Raw genomic sequence first — 19558 nt, 5'->3', positions numbered from 1 at the left:
GAGCTAACACCTGTGCTCAGGTGAGTGTTTATGTTCTTCTAAAATGGATGGTGGAACGTGAAAAGAAGGAGGGAGAGTGCCCAGCCATCCCCACCCCAAGACCCCCGCCGCAGCGGCAGCGGCAGCCGGAATCCCCCCAACGCCACACGGGAACAGGCAGGGAACAACCGCCCCCCGGGCGACCAAAACCGCCACCCAGGCCGGGGCCAGCAGGACCGCCGCGAGGCCCCCAGAGCCAGAGAGCAGGGAGGCGCGGAGGGAAAGAGAGCGCCGCCCCAGCCCAACCAGGAAAGCAGCTCCCCCGCCGCGCCGGGAGAGCCAGACGCAGGGCCCCACCGGAGAAGGACGCCCACAGCCCCAGACGAGCACCCCACCACCACCCAGGAGTTCCGGGCATCCCCCCGCCTCAACCCCAGGTACGAGCCAGGACCCCCCAAGGGAGACCCGCTCCGCACTCCAGGCAGCCACCAGCCCGGCCCACGGTTGGTCCAGGGAGGAGCAAGGCAGGGGCCCGCCGCTCCCGCCCAGGAGGGGGGGAACCCCGGGGAAAAAAGGGGGCCCACAAGGGGTGTTGTAAATATGGCCCGACCAGGCTCGGCCACTGTTGGAAGTTTGGCGGGGCCCAGAGCTCAGGGGCGAGGACCAGGACCCACCCCCCATGGACACGAACACCCTCGGCTCAGGTGTAATGTGAACCCCCCCACCGTGCGGAGAGAGCACCGCCGGGCCCAGGAAGCCGGCACCCAGGGGACACTGCCGCCGCCGCCAAGGGGCCCGTACCCCCCACCAGGGGAGGGGTAGGGGATAGATGGACCCAGGTCCCACCTTCCTTGCAAAATGTGTGTGCGTGTATGTGTGTTTGAGGGTGTGTGTGTGTGCATGTGTGTGTGTTTATGTTGGAATGTATATATTGAAGGGGGAGGGGTGTGTGTACTAAGGGGGGTGCAGTTAAAATTGGCGAGTAGGGCACTAAGGGGACATCTCCTGATTGCTCACAGTGATGTCCCCTCACCCTCCCCACCAAGGGGCCCTAAATGTCTAAGGTGCGGTTAAAATTGGCGGGTAGGGTGCTAGGAGGACATCTGCTGCTTGCTGGCAGTGATGTCCAAGCACCCCCCCTACCAAGGGCCCTACATTTCTAAGGTGCAAATAAAACCGAAAGAGGGGGGGCCCACTCCATACGGCAACCATAGGAGGGGGGCCACTGCCAAGTAGCCCCCCCCCCAAGGCGCATCGCAGGCTAGACCCCCCACCCCCTCACCCTAATATAAGGTTATATGAGGAAGGGGGTAAGTTGGGGACAGCTGGTAGACCGCCCCCCGGTGGTCAAACAGCCACCCCCCCCCAGCAAAGGGGCCAGGCCCACCCAGCCCAGGGGCCCCACCCCTGGAGGCGCCGACACCCCAGGCCCGGCACCACCCACCCCACACAGAGAGAGAGGAGCCAGAAAGCGTCGTCTGTATTTTATAAATTTTTAGACACGTCTCTTCCTTTAGCGATAAGAGCAACTATCACTGTTCTTGTCACCATCATCATCATCACCAACAGCCCTACCTGGAGACTAAGAAGAGGTAAAGTCAGTGCATGCAATGAAACTATTTTTAAAACCTAAAAAATGATTCTTCATTAGGATTTTCTCCTTATACAAACCTGATCTTGATATGTTTTTGTCAGACATCAGAGTTGGTTCTGCTTCAGAAAACTATTCAAATTCACCATAAGTGAGAGAATGTGTTCAAACAACTTTTGAATTTTCTTCAGGGTTAATAAACTTTCTATTCTATCAAGTTCATTTCTTCTTAACAAACTGTATATCATGTTATTGTTCTTGCAGAAGCTGATAAAAAAAACATCTCGTCTGAGACATCATGTGGAGAATGACACCTTGGAAATGGTAACAAATACGATAAATATGACTGAATTAGCGTGAGAGTAGTTTTCAATGGATAGAAATATTAGCTCTCGGTTGAACATATTTGTGGATTCTGAGTTTGTCAGGTTGTTTTCAATTCGATTTGTTTATTGTTCACTCAAAAAATTGAGACATTTTGAAAAAATTTCAAATAAAAGATAATCAAAGTCTATTGGATTGCTTTTTTACCTACTATTGATGGTAGAACATTTTGATGAAATTTGAATCCCTGAAAGCCAAACACATTCTCAGTCATTTCTAAATAACAAGTGATTCAAAATTTTTATCAGATGTACTGATTATCATTTCTCCTTTTTTTCCCCAGCATGTATACGAAGTTTAACCGAAGTATCTACTTTGTATCAAACTATAAACTCTTCTTATGAATGACAGCTTTTGTTTGTTTGTGTTTCTGCTGCCTACTGAAGAAATAAAGATAAGCATTCCTTCTCCTTTAGTTCATTAACCTTGATGCAGATGCTTAAAATTAAAAAATCAATATATCATTTTTTGTGACTCAATAAGCTTCTATATTTGTAACCTCCATTTTAGATGTTCACGTTTGTCCCAAGTAAACAAAAAAAATAATGTCTTAATCTGACTTAAATACTTTATTTATAGTATCCACTGCCCTCTTTTATGCGTTTATTATTTGGTGGGGAGAAAAAAAAAAAACTTCCTAAAAGCAGTTTGTTGTTTTTTAAACTGATGAAGAATGTTTGTTTTGCTGATGTACCACAAACATCCAGTAGAGGGCAGCAACATTCATTTACTGCAGCTAGAAAGACACAGATTTGTCACAATAAATGCAGATTAAGTATAACTGTTTGCTTTTAAGGGGCTAACATAAAGCCAAAGTCAAGTGTGTTAAACTGCATGAAACCAACTGTAACTGTAACTGTAAATAAAGTATTATTATAACTTAAATATTTTATTTATATCATCCAATTCTCTCTGTTATGTTTATTATTTTGTGGAGAAAGAAATCTACTGAAAAACTTTGTTGTTCTTCAAACTGATGAAGAATGTTTGTTTCGCTGATATATCACAAACATCCAGTAGAGGGCAGCAACATTCATCTACTGCAGCTAGAAAGCCACAGATTTGCTGAAATAAATACAGTTTTATTAAGAATAGCTGTTTATTTTATTATGGGGGCTAACATGGAGCCAAAGTCAAGTGTGTTAAACTGCATAGAACCAACTGTAAATAAAGTGATGTTTAGTTTAGACGTTTTGATTGTAGCTTCTGCTGCTCCACTTGAATCTTTAACGGTTGTGGTCCGTCATCATACATATCCACAGCAGAATGCAGAATGACTTTGGTTTTTAGTTCCTTCTCTGTTGTGGAATCCAGAAATAAAAGCTGCATCATTCTTTAAAATAGCATCTTCTTTTATTCTATTGAAATGTATAAATATGAAGTAATGATCTAATCTGTGATCTGAGCTTGGGTTGCTTATTTAAAGGAAGGAAGGTGCAGGGTGTGAACACGGAACTCTTTTTTTGTTAAAGCTGATTATAGTAAGGGCTGCATGGAGGAACAGTGGTTACCACCCCTCCTCCTGCATGTGTGGGTTTTCTCCAGCTTCCTCCCACAGTCCAAAAACATGCTTCATAGATTATTTGGTGACTCTTAATTGCCCCTAGGTGTGCATGGGAATGTGAGTGTGTGGTCCTGCGATGGACTGTTGACCCGTTCAGGGTGAATCCAACAGTAGCTGGGTTGGCTCCTAAAAGGGATAAAGTGGGTTCCCAAAAGATCCAGAGACATCCAGAGCATCGGGTCACATGATTTGATTTGGTTAAGGTTTGAAAAATTAAAGTATTTGCTCTTTTTATACTAGAATGTGTTTATAGGATCCCTGGAAGACAAAAACCTTGCATGTTTGCAGAAGAGTTTCTGTTTCCCATTTCTGTGATACAAGCAGCAGATTTGGATTTTGGGTGGAGACAAATTGTGAAGGCTAGTGTCTTTTTACCCTAAATGAGTCTGTAATATTCTAGTTCCTGCAAAGGTTTCAAAGTACCTCCAGTGACGGTCATATTGAAACTATTCTCTAGTTCCTGTGTCACTCCAGAGCGTCTCATGAAAGCTTTATCTGGCCCTTTGAGGACAGCCACTATGCTGATGTGGCCCCTCAGTGAAAATGAGTTTGACATCTCTGTCTTACAGGCTTTAATAGAAAAGAAACGGCGGCTGTAACAGTGGATTAAAACGGTAGTGAATGCAGTGATTTTCACATGAGAAAAACCTACAGCACAAAAAAACCCACTGCACTTTCTTACCTTGGTCTTGGGTCGTTGGTTAACGCTTTAATCCACGTTACATCCCCCATTTTTTTCTATTAAAGCCTCTAACACAAACAGGGGTGGCGAACACGTTTGACACAAAGAGTCGACATTTATAACTGTTATAGTCAAAAACCCACACCATGCACTGACCTGCCAGACACACAAATACGCAATGAAAGCCATATCAATTTCCATAACTCACTCCATTACTTACAATTCAACAGCACTGGATTAAATGGCGCCGTTTCAGTTATGGTTGTTTTTTTCTGTATTTAATGTTAACACATACCAGTAAAACATGCATGCTGGTGTGTGTTTGAAAAAGGCAGTGAGTGCAAAACTGAGTTGGTTGCTCATCATTCATCTTCTTGACCGTTTTTCCATGGGGTTGCTGGAGCCTATCCCACTTGGGCGTAGGCAAGGGATGCCCTGGACTGGTCGCCAGTCTGTTGCAGGGTAGAATATCCTCAATCACACATCCATTCACTCTCACACTCACACCTATGGACAATATTTTTTTTTTTTTAACTTGTCCTGTCCAACAGCGGGGCAGACAGATGAGAGCTGAGGGCCTCTTGTGTTGGACATATTTTACTTTAACAAGAGGGGTTATTAATCTTCAGACAGCCAAAGGTATGTCTGAATAAACCCCTTTTGTAATTGAGGCCAAACTTTATTAATTTCAATCATGTTTGAAAATTGGTGTTGGACCGGACGGAAAAGGAAAAGGAGGGAAGAAGAAAGAGGGATGTTAGAGAGGGGGGGGGGGTTGATAGTGGGAGGGGGGGGGATAAGACCATGAAGCAGCATAGAGCAGACAGGTTTACTGGTTGTTTATCATTACGGTAAGGTTCAAATGTAGTACAAAAAGGGCGGGGCCTGTCCACACACACACTCAAATATTATCAACACACCTGCTAGCTGCAAAAATGTCCACATGTCAACATGTACACAAAACAGATAGTGTTCACACACGCATAACTATGCCTTTAAATCAACTAGTGTGAAATCTTTCATTCATTCAATCATTCAAACTATTAGTGCAAAGGTGAGCTAACACCTGTGCTCAGGTGAGTGTTTATGTTTTTCTAAAATGGATGGTGGAACGTGAAAAGAAGGAGGAGGAGGAGCGCCCAGCCACCCCCATACCCAGACCCCCGCCGCAGCGGCAGCCGGAATCCCCCCAACGCCACACGGGAACAGGCAGGGGACAACCGCCCCCCGGGCGACCAAATCCGCCAACAGGACCGCCGCGAGGCCCCCAGAGCCAGAGAGCAGGGAAGCACGGGGGAAAGAGAGCGCCGCCCCAGCCCAACCAGGAGAGCAGCCCCCCCCCGCCGCGCCGGAAGAGCCCAACGGAGGGCCCCACCCGAGAAGGGCACCCACAGCCCCAGACGAGCACCCCACCACCACCACCCAGGAGTTCCGGGCATCCCCCCGCCCCAACCCCAGGTACGAGCCAGGATCCCCCAAGGGAGGTCTCGGGGCCTTCTTGCTGTGAGGCAAGAGCGCTAATCACTGCGCCACCGTGCAGCCCATTGAGTTGGTTGTGATTTATTTTTTATCTTTGCAGTCATCAATTAGAAACAGCTGTGCTACATTTCTATCAAACACGGCAGCTTCCATTTCGTCATCGTCAGAGTTCGTCTCGTTGCCGTGCGGCTCCAAAGAACAGTGAAAGCAGACGCGTCAGCCCTAGCTTTAGTTAGAGTCCAAAAGTGTGGCGTGACTTGCCCGGCACTGCCTCCCAGTAAAAGGAGGGAGGATGGACAGCTTTTCATTGCAGACGCCTCACTGCATGTCTGCAGTCACAGCTTGAAGAGAACAATTCTGATTAAAAGGCAAAAAAAAACATATTTTTTCTTTAGAAATGCATTTGTGGTTCACTCACTGTGTTAATACAAAATGATTGAGATACTTGCTGACACATTTGAACATTTATCAGAAGAGTTGTTGTGGTCAGAAGTCCAAATCTGTGTAGATCTTTCAAACTGCAGCTGCTTGATTCCCGTGTTCCTAAACTATGCCTCATAATCGTGTCTCTTTGCATTTCCAGTGTTTCCAAAACAAAGTTGTTCTGCATTATGCACATATCTGCACCTTTGCACTGTGGGGGTGATCTTCTTTCACGTCCTCTCCTCTCTCCTACCGTCCTCATGCTGTTCTCTCCTAGGTCCTGAAGTCACAACAACACATTAGGGCCGATCTGTACATTTTGGAGAAAATTTAAAACTTTCATATACGCTTTATGGTTGTGAAAAGACTGTATATAGAGAATATGATAAAAGGCAGAGAGCGGCACGCAGCTCAAGAGCCACCTGTGCCCCCCCCCCGCTCTGAAAAATGAAAATCCCGCCCCGCTGCCTCGTCGTATTAGACATGCAAATTTCAACCAATCAGATCAACCAGACCGGTTACTGCCCCCAAGTGACAAACACACCCCTGAATACCGCCCCCCATGTCACAAAAACGCCCCCTTGACAGTGAGCGCAAATCCAGGCAAGCGCCCAAAGGAGAATTGACCGCGCAGGATCACGGCTCAGTTAGGATTGCAGGCCTGCAGTTTTAAAATGTGGCGTCGCTCAGTTAGAATTGCGCCTGCACAGTTGTAAGGTTCCTCACTCAGTTCCTGAATACGCCCGCTCGGTTGTCTTTACCCCCTTTCACTTTATGGCAGAGACGAAACGCCATACTCGTCTCTTGATCCCAAACTACTCACCAGTTGGGATTCGTCCATGACCATGACTGTGGTGATGGACATGATGTCTTGTCCAAGGACCCATGCTAAGCCTTGATAGGACAACAACAGCTCTTTTCCAAAAGCTTCAATGTGTTCAGACAGAGCAGTACACAGAAAAAGGTGTGAGTATTGAAACAGGAAAAAAAAAACACAATTTTTTTTTCCACTTGACTTTTATGTCCGCCCTTTAAAGTTTTTCATCTCATGGCACAGCAAAGTCCCCTAATCACTAGAGAACATTAAACCACCAACCCGCATATGTGAGAACAGCAGAGTTCCTGTTGAGATTTTGGTGACTGTTTGCTCAGATCTTTGAGGCTCTGTCACGATGAGCATTTCACTCTGCTGCTGCCTGATCGTCTTTGCTCTCACTTCTCATGTTGCTGCAGGTGAGAAACGTTTAAAAGAGTTTTTACAGTTTAGTGATTCTTCAAGAATTCTGAATTCTCTGATGAGTTCAGTTTTAAAATGTTCAATAATGATTTAAAACCATATAAAAAATCTAATGTTCTGGATTTGATCATTTCCAGTAAACTTTTTGAAGCTAAAAGTTTCCAGGTTTTTGTGTTTTAGCATAATTATGAACATTAAACTAAAAGGAAGCAGAAAAACTCAACAATAGTTTGTTCTATCAAAATATAAATGCCGAGTTCCTGTTACCTAACGCGGAAACTGTTCATACGTTCTGTCTAAAAAAAACTTGAACTTCCTTTCTAGTAACATTTAAAAATAAATTTGTATGTTTGTAACATTTTTACCAGCTTTGAATTTTACAGGAGAGAAAGAGCATGTCTAATTTAAAATTTGAAAGACTTTAGAATTTGATGTATTATTTATGAACGCTCTTCAAAGCTTTGGCACTTTTGAATGTAAAATTTCATCTTTTTACATAGTTTTAGTCGGTTTGATTAAAGTGAATTAAGTAGTTATGACTTTTGATTTTTTTCCTTTTTCAGATTTTGTCTATAAAGCAGTGAATGAAACACGTCAGATCACTCTGCATTGTCAACAGACAATAAAAGGTGATGTGAAATGGAACAGAGAGACAAATGATGATGATAAAAAACAAACAAATGATCCACGATATAATTCACAAGCAGATAGATCACTTCTTATTATCGATGCTAAGTTCTCTGATTCTGGAAGATACTACTGCAACAATGAAGCAGCTGTTGAACTGACCGTGATCCCATCAGGTAACATGAATTTTACAAATTCATTCTGATTCTTATTTTTATGAAGTTTTTTAATCATAAAAAACAGATGAGCTCTGGAATTTTAAACTTTGACATCATCTTAATGGATAAATGGGTTTTAAACATCTACTCAAGTTTGACAACAACAATGACTTTTTGGTTTTCTTATAGTAACAGTTTTTGTTTCTTCAAATTATGATTCAATAATGATTTTATATCAATAGAAAATCTTTAATCATTTGCAGGAACTACAATAAAGAGTGTTAAAGAGACAGAAACAGTAACCCTGAAGTGTCCTGATGAAGATGAAGGATCAGATGATTCAAAGTGGAGCAGACAGTTTGGAGAAATACCACAGCAGCGGTTCCAGATGAAGAAAAAAAAACTGACTATAAAAGATGTCAAACAGGAAGACACTGGTTTGTACTACTGTGGAGGAAAACCAGCTGTTTTTCTGAATGTGACCAGCAGATCAGGTGAGAAATGTAGAAATAATAGATTCTGTCCCCATATTAATAACAGAAAAGACATAAATCATGATTTATCAGTTCCACTGAAAGGTTTGCAGAGACAAAAAACTAAAGTGGATTTTACCTTATTTATTTTTATATACCTAAAAAATAAATGAATGCAAAATTTTGGAACTATTGAGCATGACAACAACTGTAAAACAACTGAACCAAAAGCACAGATGCTTCCTTAAAGCAGCTATTTCAGAAAAACTCATAAAATTTTCAATAAAACAGACGAGAGAGGCGGGTCAGGTGAAGAACTGGGACTATAGGATAGAACTGATGGTGCACCTGTGTAAACTATGATGAAGAAACTGATCCTGTTGCTCATAAAATCCTTTTATTCTTTTCGTCGTTTTTAGAACAAATGACCCAGCTGTGCAGCACACCGCATGGCTTTGTAGTTTCGGATGGGACAGGTTTAGCACTGCGAACCAGTTATCATGATCCAGTTAGTAGCTTCATGATTGGTGTCAACGTGGAGGTCAATATTAGAAAATACATTCTCCATTCCATCATGATGAAGTATTTATTAAAGAGTAACGTTCCTCTTTCTCCTCCTCGTTTTATTTTTGAACGTGTCATTAACAAGAAAGTTGGTGGTTTCCGATTAGCTTTTAACTAATCAGGGAACGATCTCTTTAGCACAGATGCGTCATTGCTCTAGCTTTCCTTTTCCTCTTTACACCCTAATACTGAAACACGTTTCAAGATATCTAAACTAAGGTGTTCTGTTTATTCCATCCCTGATACATTTCTGCTTTTGCTTTAACAAACTGTCCCAACCTGTAAACTGGGCAATCTACTGTTTGGAGATGCTGACATGGTGAGGCATGAAGGGCTTCAAAATCACAAATTCCATTCACCCATGCAAACACACACACTAACTAGTCCACTAGGAGAAGGGGGGGGGACACTTTGACATGTGGGCATCAAGATGGGAACTTTACCTGTAACCTTCAGATCAGAGGTCTGCCGAGTGCCGGCATCCCACTCAGAAGAGAAACGTTCAGGAGGAAACTTTGAATGGCTCTTTCAAAATGGTTCCTGATGATCTGTGTAAGATTTCTATTGTGTTATTAAAGACTATTGGAGCCTCTGGTGAAAAATATTTCTTACTCTCAACGAGCAGCATTAGCAGTTTTTCGCCTCTTCTTCAGGGGTGGGCAAAATACGGCCCGCGGGCTGGATCCGACCCGCCTCCATGTTTGGTCCGGCCCACTGAATAATATCAGAGACCCATGTTTAACTATTTTTTTAATCTGGCCACACGATCAACATTTTATTCCACCCTTCTGCAGTTTGAGCTCTAAAATCCCTGTCAAATAGAACAGAAGACAATCTTCCCTTTCTACGTCCCAGTTCGTCTTTCCCGGTTTAGCTCATTCTTTCAGTGCGATCATGCTTCTTTTTTTAAACAGCGCACACTGTTCTGTGTCCTGATTGGCTGGAGACCTGTCCTCAGTCCGTGCCGTGTCTCCTGTACAGAAACGCGGAGCTCTTCAGATCAGAAATCTGTGATCAGATCTTTGTTTTCATTCTAAGATCCTGGACTTAATTTCTATGAAGGTTTGAGAATTTAAACAAGAGAAAATGGTGAAAATGTTCATGTCTGTCTGAGAAAACAGCAGAAAGTGGGCAGTGAGGAGTTTTACTGTCATAAACTTCTGTGATCTTCCTCCATGGATTTCAGCGATCACGGTTATTTTTAACCTCCTGCAATAAACGAATGAACTCAGTACTGGTGAAAAAGTAACGCAGATATATGCTTAGCTGCAGCAGAAGACATAGAAGTTAGCCTTTTTCATTATTACTGGGTGAGAAACAGACTGCAGAAAGCAGCCCAAACTGAGACTTGATGAGCTGCAGGCCTCAAAGTCTTTATTAGGATTATGACGGGAGAGGATCCAGTATTTATTGTATTTTTGTGTGTGTGTTTTTTTTTAACGTATATTTTTCCTGAATTTTTGCCTTTGAAAATCAGTGTTGCTTGGTCATTGTTTTATTTCATAAATAATGTTTTTTTTAATTAAAAGGATCATAAATCAATGAAACTTTATTCATAAAGCAATTTACAACTCCTTGAAGGTACCAAAGGGCTTCACAATAAAAAAAAATCTAAAATGGGAACTAAAGTTTTAAACTAAAAGCTCTACAATATTCTGTGTTAGAATATAATTTTCAATCTAAATGTTTCATCTACATTCCATGTTATATCATTCTCACTCCATGCATCTGCTCGTGGTCCGGCCCTTCTATCGAATTTTAGAACCCAATGTGGCCCCCGCCACAAGCTAAAATAATTGCCCACCCCTGCTCTACTTGTTCTTGGAAAAGCCCCCACACCAAGAGATTTAAAGGAAAACACTAAGCTTGTTCCTCACATACTGATCATATTTGGAATCAACATATTTTTCAAAAAGGCAGTGATGCTTGTTTCTCTGCTCTGTTGTGGCTAACATAGTAATCCTATAGATGAAATTGACAACCTTAGCATTTTACTGTGGCTCTAAATGTGGGTCTTTGCTGCTGCATGACTAATACATGTTGCTTCTCCTCAGAGGTTTCATGTTTAATGTGATTGCACTGATGTGGAGGATTGAGCTTTGTTAACTCAAGCTGTGCTTTCTCCGTTGCATGCAATGCATCAGCAACAAAGAAACCCTTCACAACAACAACCACAAACAGTACAACAACTTCAATCGGAGCAAAAAGGCCGACCAGCAAAACAACGGCAACTACAATCAGCACAACGCCAATCCCAAACGGTACAAAACCAACTCTAACCAGCACATACAAAACAGCAGCAACATTTTCCTTTAAAGCCATAACTGTTAAGCCCCAAATAACAGTGTTTCTTTCAACCAAAGCAAAAGGTGAATCTAGTTATATCTTATATTGTACAATTTTCTTTTCCCATTTCCAAATTCCTGTGTGGAACCAGTCGGTGTAACTATTTTTAGGCTAAGATTATAAAAAAAAAAAAACATCTAGAAATAAAGCAATGCAAAATTGGTGAACTGCAACTTCCAATGAACCTAAATGCTTTCTTTCTGGTGCATTGTGTTGTTTTTCGTTTTTTACAGAAGTCCCATTACTCCATTGGCTAATTTTAGTGGGTACACTGATCTTCCTCGTCATCATCACCACTGCCTGCTTTACCTGGAGACAAAAATGTAAAAAACAAGGTATATACATTCAAACTTCATTGACTTTTAACAATATAACTCATACGGGTGTAACAATACGCTAAATTCTTAATTCGGTTCAATTTAGAGTTTCATAGGGCTCGGTATGATACGTTTCAGTTCGGTACAGCTGTTAAACAAATCTGCCTCATATGAACTGCTATTTTATGAACTATTAATTTATTGTTATTTATTGTGTGTGTTTTGCTGCCAGACACCTGAATTTCTCCCTTGGGAGATTAATAACGTTTTTAGTCAATTTATCCATTTTCGGTATTTTTTCTGTACAATAAAAGGCAGTAAAAATTACTTGCAAAATGCATTTATTGGTTTTAAATAACAAATAAAATTGACCTGCTTAATAAAACAAGAAAAACTAATAGCTGCCAGGATCAAAAACTTTGGATAATTAACACCGGTCTGAGGGACGGCTCATGTTGCCTGTGTTAGCGACAAAGTCAGAGAAGCCAGACTGAGATGGTTTGGACATGTTCAGAGGAGGGATAGTGGATATATTGGTAGAAGGATGTTGGAGATGGAGCTGCCTGGCAGGAGGGCAAGAGGACGGCCAAAGAGGAGATATATGGATGTCTTAACAGAGGACATGAAGTTGGCTAATGTTAGGTTAGAAGATGTTCATGATAGAGTGAGGTGGAAAAGTGATTCGCTGTGGCGACCCCTGATCGGAAAAGCCGAAAGAGAAAGAAGAATATTCAAATTCTAGACTTTAAGGTATTTTTTCCAAATTCTTAAATGAAAAGCTAGCAGCATTCAAGACCTAGCGGGAAGCCTGTTTTTGTGGTACTGTTTTGGTGTAGGAGGTCACAGCATACCTTTTTCTTGGTAATTGAACAGAAAACATGTTTTTGATGTTGTGACGTTAATATATATTTACAGAAGCAGGTTCAGAATGTCACGTCTATGATGAAATATCACACACATCAGGACTCCAGCCTGACACTGGTGAGAAAAATGACTTTTTTTAAAGAATGACTATTGGAAAATTGAGTTACAAACATTCTTTACATTCAGTGTTGTAATGGAAATGAATACAATGGAAATGAATAATTAGAACGCAGTAAATTTGTCGTATTTCCTCGCGAGACAGAAACTTCTGTTGTAGAATAAGGATGTTTTTCTGAAACCGCGCATGTGTGTGTGTGTGTGTGTAGAGGGAGTGAGAAGCACGGGCAGGGAGTGAATGAGAACAGTAATGAATGTTTCCCCAAGAAACCCTTAAAGTCTAAACACAGGGCTACCAGAAAAAGTAAATTATCAGCAAAGATCAATGTGTGTGTTTATTATAGTTTATTATACTTCCAATCACGCACTATAAGCAGAACTTTAAAAAAATAAAAGAAAAGATTTTCAACAACAAAAACAGTGTGGTGATGCGGTTATCATTACACCCCTTATCACTAGTACTCCAAAAAGATTCCATGAAAACCTGGTAAGTCAGCAGTGATTGGCAGTCAAATGAACAAGTTGGAATAAAATTCCTTTTTTTTTTTTTTTTAAATCAGCACCTCACTGAGTGTGAATGCACTGACTATGGGATGGTTTTAACTGCATACTCTGTTAAACAGATCCTCCATATTCCGTAATTGGTCCCAGTCGTCCCAGTCCTATTTCTGGAAGTAATCAAGGTATGTGGATTCTTTTGGATTATTATTATAGATTTTTTTCTTATTTTTGTTTTTATTTGAAATGGTTTATTTCAAGCAATCAAATAAGAATAATACACAAAAACAATACAATCATCAGTTATACATTCATGCATTGATGAATCCAACTTAGGATAATTAGACATATTAATAAAGGCTGCTTAAAAGGGAGTGGAAGGAAGCGAACTTAACGTAACCATTTTATTTAATTATTTATCATTATCCAGTTCATAGCTTTTATCAAAGAATTAGGAATCCTGAAGTATCAATAAAACACATGACAAAGATGAATTACTTAAATTATTATGGAAAAAAATAACTATTTTAGAAAATCAACATGGCAAATGAAGATCAGTTATCCAAAATATATGCAGATTATGTTACTTATAAGAGTCGTGTATGTATATGAATAAAGAAATAATACTATCAGTAAAGTTGACATAACAATGTTTCAAAAATATTCATAGCAAAAATTGATCAAGTATCAAAAGTTAAAATACGTGCAAAATTATGTTACATTGGGAAAGTGAATTAATATCATTAGAAATCAAATTAACCATTTTCTATAATTTAATAAGCATTTTTTTATAATAAGGTATTGCAGATAATTAAAAATGGATTCAATAATCTGTCAAATGGCCAAGGTTGGTGTTCCGTCTTCTGCTGATTAACAGCTGTTCTTCTGTGTTTAAACAGAGTTTGTACCATGGTCCTGTTGAATACTTGATTCTGATTGGCTGCTGGGTGTGCATTAAAACCTGATAACCGCACGGTGAAGAAAGAAGTTCCGGTCACCTAGCTTAAATGTTTTGTATCACTGCCCTGGCTTCCTTAAATCAACCTTTTGCTTCATCATTTGGACAAAAACAAGCTCTCTCTGAACTGATGCTTTATTCAACCCACCGTGACGATTAGCATATATATATCGCCGAGTCTTGACTGCAGCGGTGGTGCTGGGCATGTTACTAACACAGTCCGCTTTTTGTGACAAAAGCGATCCAAATTGGAAAAAAAACAAGAATTAAGGACTAAAAAATGGTTAATATGTATTGCTTTTGTAAGTGACCATGGTATAAGCGGGTTAATGGCCTTCGAAGTGTGCGTTATTACTTTTTAAACACACTTCGTGGAAGCAACCGTCTGACGCGAAGGCTTCCACGGCGTGCGTTAAAAAGTAGTATCGCACACTTTGTTGGCCATTAACCCTTACTTATAGTTCTGTTCGTTGTTATGTCTGCAGACATTAGATAAAGGTCCATATCCTCCTGCAGCTGACATCAGCGGCACTGAAAGTTGAGGTCAAGTTTTCTGCAGGTCAGAACTTTGCTGAAAATCAGGGTCACTCAGACTTTTGGAGAAAGTGATGAATCCAGACATCATATTTCTTGAAAATATTTGGCTCTTTGATTCATTACTGCATTTTGGTTCAGACGTCCGTGATCAAACACTTTTCAAAATATTTCATAGTGTTCACAACCAGAACCGTGGACCAGTCCGGTGGACCGAGTGGTTTGACGTAAATCCTGCAGCCTTTAACCTTTAGCCTTTAAGTGATATCAATCTGTTTATGCTTCTTGAGAAGCCTGGCAGGTTTGGCGATTTCCGCACTCCTTCTGGACAGATGGTCATTTAGATCAGTGTTTTTCAACCAGTGTGCCGCGGCACACTAGTGTGCCGTGGGAGATGGTCAAGTGTGCCGTGGGAAATTTCCCTCATTCACTGATCTAAAAACATTTTCCATCTCCAGGAAATCAGCTCTTTGTTCATTTAAACAGGCACTGATAAAACACTGAGTAGTTAAGAATATAAAATATTTTAAAATTACTTTTTCTTTGTGTTTATTTAATTCTATTAAAGACATTTTGATAAGAATGACGGTATACCGTGATTTAGCTGCAGCTATAACTGTGTAAGGAAAAGTCCCCCCCCCCCTTTAATTGTCTCTGCCAATCATTCTTGAAGGCTTAATCACATGTCATCAGCCTGACCAATCAGAAGTGCTTAAAGTCTTCTCTTCCTTGTTCTTAATTCTGCTGATAAAGTCGCTCAGTTCTAACAAAAATACCAGCTAAAGCTCGTCTATAGCGGTGTAGCTTTCCACAGAGTCCGGTGTCAGACCGTGGAACAAGTGAACAAAACAATGAAGCTCAGAGACGAGAGTCTTTCTGCCCTTTTTCGGCAATTTCACACTACATCTCCCATGATGCATTGGCTTAAAGGGACAGCGCACAATGAGTCGTCCTTGTGAAACGTCTTGAAACCACAACAAACAAACAGGTTGAAAAACACTGGTTTAGATAAACAGCAGATCCCTTCAGATTCCTCCTCGTCTCGAAAGACTCTAAATGTTTAACTTCAATTGTCTTTGTTTCTCAGATTCTGTGTATTCCTTGATTGGTCTAAGTCCTCGTTTTGAAAATAATCAAGGTTGTTCTTGTCTTTTATTATTCTTGTTTTGTTTAATATTTGATCTTTTATATAAAAACATTTTTCAACTTTCGACATTTTTTCTTCTCTTTCAGATTCTCCATATAGTTTGATTGGTCCCAGTTCCTGTTCTGGAAATGATGGGGGTATTTAATTTATCAGATTTTTATCTGAGAGCATTCTGAACTGGCTGTTGTTTTCAAGACATTCACTATAATATTTTATATGTAATGTAATACATAATATTTGTAATATTTCAAATATTCCGATTTACATTTTTCCGTAGTAGAATGTAAAACCAATATTCACTATATCAAACACAACAACTTCATTTAACGAGCTTCTCTTCATCCACAGGTTCATCTCTTCCAGGCAACAGTACTTACATTCTCTTGGAGAAACCCAAAGCCCCCACAAACCCTGATGAGCAGCTGTAAATAATTTAAATAATGTGATGAAAACCATGTGTTTACAGCGTTCGAAATAATCGGTTATACTGTTGTCCGAGACAACCAGATTTCACGGAGGACAACCAAAAATGAACCTGATGGTTGTTCGTGTGACAACCTGGTCTTTTATTCAACATTTTGGTTTTTTACGAGTATTTTTCAAGTTTCAAGGGTTAGTTTTTGGCAACCTCTGAATTGAGACGTATGCAGCAAATTCTTTCCACTGAAAAATGAAGCGTGCATGCTAGCGAATCCTTTCTGTTTCTACATGTGCACTTTCAATAAAGATTATTCAAATGGTGTTGAACAACAGTACATGTCGCGACCGGTAGTCAATTCATTAAAATCTGTGTAAAGATACTAGGTATAAAGATATTAGTTTCAAGTTTTTGGCAATACTTTGTGTAACCAGATGCTTCAATATTTAGTAAAAAGTTTGTTTTTAATATTTAAAGAGTTTTTTAAATGTACATCATAAGAGGCAATTTATATTAGATGTACAGAAGAAATAAAGATGTAAGTACTGACATCTGAGTAGGTTTTGTTGCTGTTGAATATTGGTATCGAAGGATAACAAAAATTTGGGGAGGACAACCAAATATTACTTGCCAGGCTGTTCTTCGGACAGCCATGTTTTTCACCTTTTTTCTAACACTGTTATTTATTGTCATCTTGTCTAAACATTTAAGGTTAGAAAAACAAGACACATGTTTTCCTTCTAAGAAGTTCAAAAATCACCTTTTTATCTGTTTAGAAGTAATCTGTCTCCGGGCAACATTTACCACTTCCATGCTTTGCAAAGTACCTAATTTCACCTAATAAAAGCAATTTAATCACATTTTCCAATTTTCTTACAAATAAAATTAATTTTACACCAATTGTGACCTCTAAGCATCTGTTAACAATGGGATATTAATACTTTTAGAACGATGTGCTGTCATATGAAACAGGGGATCAAGGGAAAACTGTAATAAAAGCAAAGCTGGGCTTGATCTTTTACATTTATTTTTAATAAAGCATGTTTTGATTCGAACGGCCCTACATTTTGTATTTTGTAGGGCCGTTCGAATCTACCATCCCAAAAGCAAGTGCCCTAGAAGTCTCTGCAATAAACCAGTGTTTATTAATTCTCAGTAGATTGGGAAATATAGAAAACAATGCATTGCGTTTGAACAATTTTGGGGGGGAAATGTGTTTAAGTGTATATATTTAATAAACCATTAACCTTTTCATCATCTTACCACAGTGGATTCATAAATACTCGTCATAAAAAGCTCGTATTGATTTGTGAAAGTGGTGCCATCATATCTGTCATTAATAAAAAAAAATAGTAAGCATGGTGTCCAAATTGCTTTTTAAATCCAGGGCACTATGGACAGGGTTAGGGTTAGTGCAACACTTCTGAGGGATACCTATAGTGAAAATCATGGACCAGTAGGTTTAACTATGACAGTATTACAACAACAAGTAATTTGGAAAACCTGAAAAGACCACAGACCACAGTATAGTTGAAAATAGCCAGCTCATTGTTTCAATCGACACAAAAATTACACCTAACAGACTAGCACATACAAGTAACATAAAGTAATCCCAGTTTGGTTTCATTATTTAGATTAAAATGATTTTCCTTCAGTTCAACCTAGGTTTTATTCAGTTTTTTTCAACCTTTAATTTAGTATTAAATACTAGCTTGTATTTCTATTTTTTTCTAGTTTAGGTTCTAGTAGTTTAAGGTCTAGTTCTGTTGGTTCAAGTTTCAAGTTTAGTTCTGTTACACATTCAGTGTTAAATATAGTTTTCTACACTTTAATTTTTCTTTTCCTGATTATTGCTTTGTCCAACAATATAATTCACTACGATACTTTAAATTATTACCATGAATTAAAATAAAAACAATAAAAAAATGTATAACTCAAGGTGATACAGCAAAAGACTGAATAAAAAATAAAACTTATATTTTGTCCAGGCCTACTCTGTGTTAAACATGGGAATGAGGAAAGGTCCTACCAGTTGTTCCAAGTAGAGAAGAGGTTGTTGAATGTCCAGCTGAGGGCGCGTGGTCCTTTGCGGGGATACTTTATGGTTCAGGGTTGGGCCGCCATCTTGTTTCATCCCGGGCATGCGTCTCGAACAGGAATCCGCTTTATTCAGTCCAAACTTAATGGCCTATCATACCAACATAAAATACACTCCAATAAACAAAATAACATACCAATCAGGCGAATAAATATTAATAGGATCGTTTTTTGTTATAAAAGAACTATTTCAAGTTACGCAGCAAGTAATGGCGGATCAATGTCCAGCAGAAGCCTACATTTAATGCGCCAAAACTTCCAAAATCTTGACAATTAAAACATAAATTCACTGCCTTATTCTGCCATTTAAAGAAATTGACAAGTAAAAGATTGTTAAATATAATCAAATTAATACAATTCATGTATACATTTTTAACACTCAGTCACTGACTCACCAAGTCCCGTTTGGCAAAGGTCTTTTTTTTTTCAGCCAAGACAGGTGGAAAATCAAAAACAAACTTCTCCACAATGTAGAAGTGAACAAAAACCAAATAATTGATAATTTTGTTATCCCTTGTTTTAGCTTCTCCTTGTTTGAGAAACTTCTCCTTGTTTGGGAAGCTAAATGGATGCTCCGCTAACGAACATGAAAGCTCTCATATCTGCAACAACCCGATTGGCTGTTTCGGGTCACATGGATCACGTCAGAGACTACGTACCTTTCAAAATAAAAGTTAAAAAAAGAAAAAGAGTATCAAAACCAAACAAAACTGTATTTGGCAGTCTTTTTTTCTCTTTCTTCAACATTTTCCTTCCAAACAAAAACAACAATAATATGAAATAATACTTTGAATAATTGCCAACAATGTTCTATTCATCATTTATTTTTTCTGTTATCTTCTTACTATTATTATAAACATATATTTTTGAAATATTCTTTTCAAGGCCATTTTAACCTGGGTTTAAGTAGACTAGGGCTACAGATACTTAGATAGCTAACTAGGGTTAGTTCTGCACTAAATTGTTTTTTAGTAGTTAGGGATTAAAGTGGGAATTTGGACAGCTGACAGAAACTTCAATTAAGGCTTTTAATTACTAAATAAATAGAAATAATACTTTAAATATATTTGTTCTTTTCATCCTATCCCAACTGCCCCTGCC

At 39.6% G+C, this 19558-nt stretch overlaps 1 protein-coding gene and 1 long non-coding RNA gene across 5 annotated transcripts in view; one reads left to right on the top strand and one right to left on the bottom strand.

Annotated features, from left to right (window-relative positions):
• LOC105355020 (uncharacterized) overlaps positions 1-19558 on the top strand; it is a 109043-nt gene that overhangs the window by 81451 nt on the left and 8034 nt on the right. Inside the window, exons 1-10 of one of the 2 annotated variants that reach the window (XM_020706962.3) lie at positions 7221-7335; positions 7903-8142; positions 8388-8618; positions 11306-11422; positions 11741-11842; positions 12740-12805; positions 13429-13488; positions 15883-15933; positions 16029-16079; positions 16291-16907. In XM_020706962.3, the coding sequence (XP_020562621.1) occupies positions 7275-7335; positions 7903-8142; positions 8388-8618; positions 11306-11422; positions 11741-11842; positions 12740-12805; positions 13429-13488; positions 15883-15933; positions 16029-16079; positions 16291-16370 (1059 nt within the window). In that variant the 5' untranslated portion in view covers positions 7221-7274 and the 3' untranslated portion in view covers positions 16371-16907. Of the gene's footprint in view, positions 1-7220; positions 7336-7902; positions 8143-8387; positions 8619-11305; positions 11423-11740; positions 11843-12739; positions 12806-13428; positions 13489-15882; positions 15934-16028; positions 16080-16290; positions 16908-19558 lie in introns of those variants that run through there. The other variant, XM_078955091.1, reaches the window with a different exon arrangement.
• LOC144995403 (uncharacterized) lies at positions 148-19254 on the bottom strand. 3 transcript variants are annotated; one of them, XR_013658944.1, is made up of 4 exons: positions 18853-19254; positions 18390-18548; positions 6926-7329; positions 148-6382 (listed from the first exon to the last, which is right to left on the bottom strand). It is a non-coding gene; the product is annotated as an uncharacterized LOC144995403 (long non-coding RNA). The 3 variants fall into 3 exon arrangements; XR_013658945.1 differs by having other exon boundaries at positions 148-6996; positions 7199-7329; positions 18853-19234; XR_013658943.1 differs by having other exon boundaries at positions 148-7029; positions 7199-7329; positions 18853-19233.

This window comes from Oryzias latipes, chromosome 11, assembly GCF_053564925.1.
Source record: "Oryzias latipes strain Hd-rR chromosome 11, Olatipes_Hd-rR_3.1".
Taxonomy (NCBI): domain Eukaryota; kingdom Metazoa; phylum Chordata; class Actinopteri; order Beloniformes; family Adrianichthyidae; genus Oryzias; species Oryzias latipes.
This window is presented reverse-complemented; position numbering and strand designations above follow the sequence as displayed.